Source organism: Sorex fumeus, unplaced genomic scaffold (genome assembly GCF_029834395.1).
Source record: "Sorex fumeus unplaced genomic scaffold, SorFum_2.1 ptg000167l, whole genome shotgun sequence".
Lineage (NCBI taxonomy): Eukaryota > Metazoa > Chordata > Mammalia > Eulipotyphla > Soricidae > Sorex > Sorex fumeus.
In genome coordinates, this window is record NW_026606224.1 from 1,404,756 (window position 1) to 1,412,152 (window position 7,397).

Below are 7,397 nucleotides of genomic sequence, written 5' to 3' on the forward strand. Positions count from 1 at the left end.
GTATCTGGAAGTCTGAAGGTGCCATCAGGCTGCTTATAAACTCGCCTCACAGGTACAGATTGACCTGCTGGTGGCACCATACCCCACTAAATCATAATTTCTTTATGGAAAGTAATGAGTACTGGGAAGGGAAGTTTTTTTGGTTTTATAGAGACACAGATATGAAACACAGTTAGGTACGATTATGATTATAAACATTGTAAATGGTGGTTATATTAAAAATATTTTTGAAACAAATAATGAAAACTATTTTCATTAGCAACTTGAAATTAAAATAATTGTGATAATTTTAACTTGTCTAATACAGATTATTAAAATAAGTGAGGAGCCTTCTATGACCTGTTTCAATGTGCTTCATTGCCAACTGCTCAATCCACAAGACAGGGTGTGTGAATTCAACGCCCCAATGGGACAAGGAGGTCCAAGGTAAGAAAGTTTCCCCTCGTAACAGGCTGGGTCATCTAATGCAAATCCCTCTCAGACTCTGGGGTCAAATGCTCTCTAGGTTGAGGATCACACAGCTGTCTCCTCACTCAGGGCTGAGTCTCTAGGGAAGGCATAGCTGTGGTCAAGAAGAAGATGATTCTGTGAGGTCTTCTCTTCTGCCTGGTGACACTCCCCCTGGGTGAGTGTCCCAGAATTGACAGGGTCTAGGGGAGGGAGTTACTGCAGGGACTGACAGTGACTGATTCCCCTTGTCCCCAGGTGCTGTGTCTGCTCTGACCCTTCAGGAATCGGGCCCAGACCTGGTGACCCTCTCCCAGACCCTCTCCCTTACCTTCTCAGTCTCCGGATCCTCCATCTCCTCCTGTTACTGCTGGAACTGGATCCACCAGCCCCCAGGGAAGGACCTGCTCTTGTTGGGGAGTATATGTAGGAATGGAGTCACCAACTATAGCCCTTCCCTCAAGAGCCGCATCTCCATCACCAGAGACACGAACAAGAACCAGTTCTCCCTGCAGCTGAGCTCTGTGACCCCTCAGGACACAGCCGTGCTTCACTATGCGAGAGGCACAGTGAGTGGAAGTCAGAGTGAGCCCAGACACAAACCTCCCTGCTGGGAGAGTGTGGACTGCAAGAGGCCATGCTCAGCAGCGGGCACTATGGCTCCTACCTAGAGGAGACATCTCAGAGGAGCAGGAGCTGATGGGTGACTGGTTTTCTGCCTCTCCAAGGAAGGTTTTTAGGTTCCTGTCTCTACACCTTTCACTGATGTCTCCAAATTTGACAAGGCACTTTTACTTGACATGACTATATCAAAGAAAGCTTGTAACTTAGGAATCACTAGATAAACATGTTTGTTAAGTCACGATCACGATCATCCTGTTGTACATCGATTGCCTCGAGCAGGCACCAGTACCGTCTCCGTCTTCCTAGCCCTGAGGTTTTAAAAGAGCCATATTCAATGCTCTTTCAGGGCTAGGAGAATGAAACCTATCATTGTTACTGGTATTTGGCATATTGAGTACGACACGGGAAGTTGTCAGACTCTGCCATGCGGGCAGGATACTTTCGGCAGCCTGCCGGGTTCTCCAAAGTAAAAACGAGATAATAGGATGTTGAGTGGCCACATTTGCTTCTGGGAGCTGGGTTTTATAGTCTCTGGGTCTTAGCCATTGATGGGACCACCTGGCGCTGGCAGCAGCTGGTGGGTGTAATGCCTACCTACTGGAAGATGGGGGATCTGGGTGGAGAAGGCCCAGTCCTGATCTGAGCAGGCTTGGAGATCTCAGCCCCCAGACCCGCATGCCTGGGTTCCTCTGCCGGTTCCTTCATGCATGAGGCTTGTCCGGACATGTGGACAGTGGTCCAAGCATGGCTGTGGCTGGTTCTAGAGGTCTTCAGCTGCCGTGGCTCTGCTTGGGGCGGGGAGGCAAACTCAACCTGCCCCCATCCAAGGGGCCCCAGTGAGGACAGCCAGGCACGGAGGCAGGAGATTCTGTTTGTTAAGTATTTTTTTAATTCCTTGCTTTTTTGCTTTCCTGGATGGGTTCTCTCTATATCACATGTGCTTACATGTTTATCCTTTCAATGAGCCATAAGTCAGTCACCTGGGATCCAGAGGACAACAGATGGATTAAGACATGATGTCCCCAGGGTGCTCGGGGCACCTGTTCTTTATGCTGAGAAATGAGACTTATGATGGTTAGAGCACCGGGCCATATTCGCCATATTCATCCACATACTTCTCTTCATCACTTCAGCACTGTGTACCCACCACAGGATTTCTCTGCAGCCTCCTTTTGTCTGAAATATTTTCCACCAGAAATCACAAAAGAGGTTCTTCCTGTGGATAGAGTTCACATCACAACAGATGATGATCCCATGGTCCATCCCACAGATAGGTCAGGTGAGTGATGCCCAGTCATGTGATATGCATGGCAATAGTATCCCATGCATGCACAGGGTGTGAGAGAGACGTTCCATTAGAGTGTGGACCCAGTTATCAGTCTTCAATGATGATGAATTTTCCCACTGACACTCTCTTCTGCACACAAGCGACCCACAGGGACATCCTTGCACAGGGAGCAGTTTCTCCCTGAGTGACCTGAGTAAGAGCATCAAACCCAGTTAGGTCACAACCCATCACAAGTAACAGTCCTTGTCCTTAATTTCAGACGAACGCGGTTTATCCTTGATAAGGGGCCCCTGGAGCTCCTCAGTCCTGGACCTGAGATTTCATATCAGAAAAGGGTCCCCAGATTCCCCGGGGAGCAGGATCTGAACTCACTGTTCCTGGGTGGGGACCAGGCATTGCCCGTGCCAATGTTGATGGAGCGTTTCAGCTTCCTACTGTGGTGCTAGCAGACCCCAGACACATGCTGGGAATAGCAGCATCTCAATTCCTACATGCTTATGTGTGAATGTGTGTGCATGCAGGGAAAGGAAGAGTCACCATAAAAGTGCATAGTTACCTTCATTAACTTCGCAGGTTTGAAGAAAGACCAGCATTAAACAGAAAATAAAAGTACTAGGTAGCAAGCTAAAATATCCACCATTTGATGTGAATGAATAACTAACGGGACTCCACGCCAGCCTGTTTTCACTCTGTGTACCCCAGAGAGGGCCAGCGAGGGCCTCCTCGCCCCAGGGGACTCAGCCCTGGCAGTTGACCTCAACTACTAACCACTGCCACTCTTCAGGTCGCATTCCGACTGCTTTTATAATATACTTCCTACCCATTTTCCATAATTACCACACCATGTTTGATGGGGTTTAGACAGTATGCAACTAATCATAGAGAAATATATATATATGTATATATATATATATCCCCCCGCCCATCCGGGCAAAGCCTGGCAAGCTCCCCGTGGCGTATTCAATATGCCAAAACCAGTAACTATAACAGATCTCATTCCCCTGACCCCGAAAGAGCCTCAAATTGTTAAGAAGGACGAGTAAGGAGAGGCTGCTATAATCTCAGGGCTGGGACAAATAGAGATGTTACTGGCGCCCACTCGAGTAAATCGACAAATAATGGGATGACAGTGAAACAGTGAATAGCTCACATACTAATAGAGTCATTCCCACAGTGAACACTGAACATAGCAGCAAGGTTTTCATGAACCACAATTTCTCATCTCATTTTCCTCCATTCATATGACTCATTTTGAGATCTACTAATCCCCTGGTGTTCCACAGTCTCAGTTCTAAAGCACACACTCTCTGTCTTCATGTGTTACCTATTGACACACAGCAGAGGTCACCCCATCTGTCTCGCTCTCACTCTTCACATATAATTAGCCAATCCCTCAGTGTGACTCTGCCTCTCTCCCTCCGTCTCTCCTTTAACCCCTCCACGATGTCTACTCTGGTCTTCCAAATACATCTGCCATTAACATCACCAGCATGTCTTTGGGCTTCTTCAGAATTGCCGTCACTCACGTCTCTCAGTCCGTTCAGTTTCATCTTAAATTTCTCTGCTAAAAACAGATCAGTTAACAAACACTCATCCTAGATATTAAAATAAATTCTAGGGATATAATAAAAATTGGAAATTCTATAAACAGAGATATTGTTCGTGTAGCAATGATGATTAATATTGGTAAACAGGGCAGTGATCTAAGTTACACAGGGGAAAAAGATGATTATTAATGAAATAATGATTTTCCTTATTGTGCTCGTGGAGGACACACGGGATATACAGGCCACATTTATGGCTATGTGAGACATCATACTCTACAGCACTGATGTACCAAGAGTAGTACACTACATTGGATGGAGTGCAAAGAGAAGGTAATCTTTCTCGTGGAGAAAAAGTACACACACACACACACATGTAGACAAGTCTTATCCTTAAACAACATGTTACGGATCTCTCATACCTCTTATATAAGGGCATAATGGCACAGGGGAAAATACAAAAATCTTTACACATGTTCTCTAGGAAAACTTTTGTGGATGACTTTTAGTGGATTATTCATAACAAGCAATACAAAATAAATGATTTAAGTCCTCCTTTAGGGGCAGGTTTTCGGGATCAGCATGGAAACATTCAAAATATGGTAGTAGGAAGGTGTAATGGTAGTGGAATATTAAATGTAATAAATTATTATGAACAAATTTATAAAAATGAAACTAAATATAAATACAAAAATAATTTAAAATATAATTAAAATTCATTTTGGTTGTGCAGGTTGGGGTAAGGTGGCTTTGCCATTGTTTCTGAGGTAACACATGGGTGTTAACCAGGTCAATATTCTGGGCTACCCCAGGTCCGATTGGTTATAAGGACAGTTGGGACCTAGCAGGGAGCTGAACCCATAACCAAGAAATAAGTCTGACACTTCTGAAATTCATGTGGAACAATACACCCCCATGACTAATTACAGCAATTCTGGAGGAAAAGATGTGAGGCATTACCTTCCCCAACTTCACACTGTAGCACAAAATGGTAGGAATTAAAAGAGCATCATATTGAAAAAAGGCAAACCCCAGATCCAAGATATAGAGATGAATATCCAGACAGAGACCCTGACATATACGATCATTTAATCTTTGAGTAAGGAGTAAGAAATATGAACTGGAGCAAAGAAATCTGCTTAAAGAAGTGGTTTGGGTACACTGGGCATCTACGTGTTAAAAAAAAAGAACTCAGAACTTTCTCTAACACCATGCACAAAAGTCAGGTCAAAGTGAATTAAAGACCTCAACCTCAGGCTTGAATTCATAAGTCACATAGAAGAAAACATAGGCAAAAGCCTACACGATCTTGAAGCTAAAGGTACCTTCAAACACAAAGACTAAGCAAGTGGAAGCAGAGATAAACATATGGGACTTCATTAAACTAAGAAGTTTCTGAAGCGTTCAGCATAAGAGAAGGAACACATGGAGGGTGCGGGATCACGGAGGAAAAGAAAAAAGAAAAAACAGGTTCCAAAAAGAGCCGAGAGCACCGGCAAGTTCCAGATGGAGTAGGCGCCGCATCCCGCCTCCCCCAGATGGAACCCCGGTGACCAGAAGCCTCTACAAACACAGCTCGAGTAGGCGGGAACGAGGACTTTTTCTCAAATCTGCCGGACTACACCTCCCAGGTAACCTCTGATTCCGGAAGTCACGCCCACAGCCCGCCCCCCAGAGCAATCTTTGAAGCGTTCAGCATAAGACAAGGAACACATGGAGGGTGCGGGATCCTGGAGGAAAAGAAAAAAGAAAAAACAGGTTCCAAAAAGAGCCGAGAGCACCGGGAGGTTCCAGATGGAGTAGGCGCCGCATCCCGCCTCCCCCAGATGGAACCCCGGTGACCAGAAGCCTCTACAAACACAGCTCGAGTAGGCGGGAACGAGGACTTTTTCTCAAATCTGCCGGACTACACCTCCCAGGTAACCTCTGATTCCGGAAGTCACGCCCACAGCCCGCCCCCCCGCGCCATCATTGAAGCGTTCAGCATAAGAGAAGGAACACATGGAGGGAGCGGGATCCCGGAGGAAAAGAAAAAAGAAAAAACAGGTTCCAAAAAGAGCCGAGATCACCGGCAAGTTCCAGATGGAGTAGGCGCCGCATCCCGCCTCCCCCAGATGGAACACCGGTGACCAGAAGCCTCTACACACACAGCTCGAGTAGGCGGGAACGAGGACTTTTTCTCAAATCTGCCGGACTACACCTCCCAGGTAACCTCTGATTCCGGAAGTCACGCCCACAGCCCGCCCCCCAGCGCCATCTTTGAAGCGTTCAGCATAAGAGAAGGAACACATGGAGGGTGCGGGATCCCGGAGGAAAAGAAAAAAGAAAAAACAGGTTCCAAAAAGAGCCGAGAGCACCGGGAGGTTCCAGATGGAGTAGGCGCCGCATCCCGCCTCCCCCAGATGGAACCCCGGTGACCAGAAGCCTCTACAAACACAGCTCGAGTAGGCGGGAACGAGGACTTTTTCTCAAATCTGCCGGACTACACCTCCCAGGTAACCTCTGATTCCGGAAGTCACGCCCACAGCCCGCCCCCCCGCGCCATCATTGAAGCGTTCAGCATAAGAGAAGGAACACATGCAGGGTGCGGGATCCCGGAGGAAAAGAAAAAAGAAAAAACAGGTTCCAAAAAGAGCCGAGATCACCGGCAAGTTCCAGATGGAGTAGGCGCCGCATCCCGCCTCCCCCAGATGGAACACCGGTGACCAGAAGCCTCTACACACACACAGCTCGAGTAGGCGGGAACGAGGACTTTTTCTCTAATCTGCCGGACTACACCTCCCAGGTAACCTCTGATTCCGGAAGTCACGCCCACAGCCTGCCCCCCAGCGCCATCTTTGAAGCGTTCAGCATAAGAGAAGGAACACATGGAGGGTGCGGGATCCCGGAGGAAAAGAAAAAAGAAAAAACGGGTTCCAAAAAGAGTCGAGATCACCGGCAAGTTCCAGATGTAGTAGGCGCTGCATCCCGCCTTCCCCAGATGGAACCCCGGTGACCAGAATCCTCTACAAACACAGCTCGAGTAGGCAGGAACGAGGACTTTTTCTCAAATCTGCCGGACTACACCTCCCAGCTAACCTCTGATTCCGGAAGTCACGCCCACAGCCTGCCCCCCAGCGCCATCTTTGAAGCGTTCAGCATAAGAGAAGGAACACATGGAGGGTGCGGGATCCCGGAGGAAAAGAAAAAAGAAAAAACAGGTTCCAAAAAGAGCCGAGAGCACCGGAAAGTTCCAGATGGAGTAGGCGCCGCATCCTGCCTCCCCCAGGTGGAACCCCGGTGACCTGAAGCCTCTACAAACACAGCTCGAGTAGGCGGGAACGAGGACTTTTTCTCAAATCTGCCGGACTACACCTCCCAGGTAACCTCTGATTCCGGAAGTCACGCCACTGCCCGCCCCCCAGCGCCATCTTTGAAGCGTTCAGCTTAAGAGAAGGAACACATGGAGGGTGCGGGATCCCGGAGGAAAAGAAAAAAGAAAAAACAGGTTCCAA

The 7,397-nt window shown here is 47.7% G+C and overlaps 1 gene segment (V, D, J or C); it reads left to right on the top strand.

Moving 5' to 3' along the window:
• Positions 1-347: 347 nt before the first annotated feature.
• On the top strand, positions 348-3,126 carry LOC130016779 (immunoglobulin heavy variable 4-38-2-like). The segment is given in 3 exon segments: positions 348-426; positions 787-1,032; positions 3,062-3,126. Coding segments are annotated over 3 exon segments (390 nt in total).
• Positions 3,127-7,397: the final 4,271 nt, after the last annotated feature.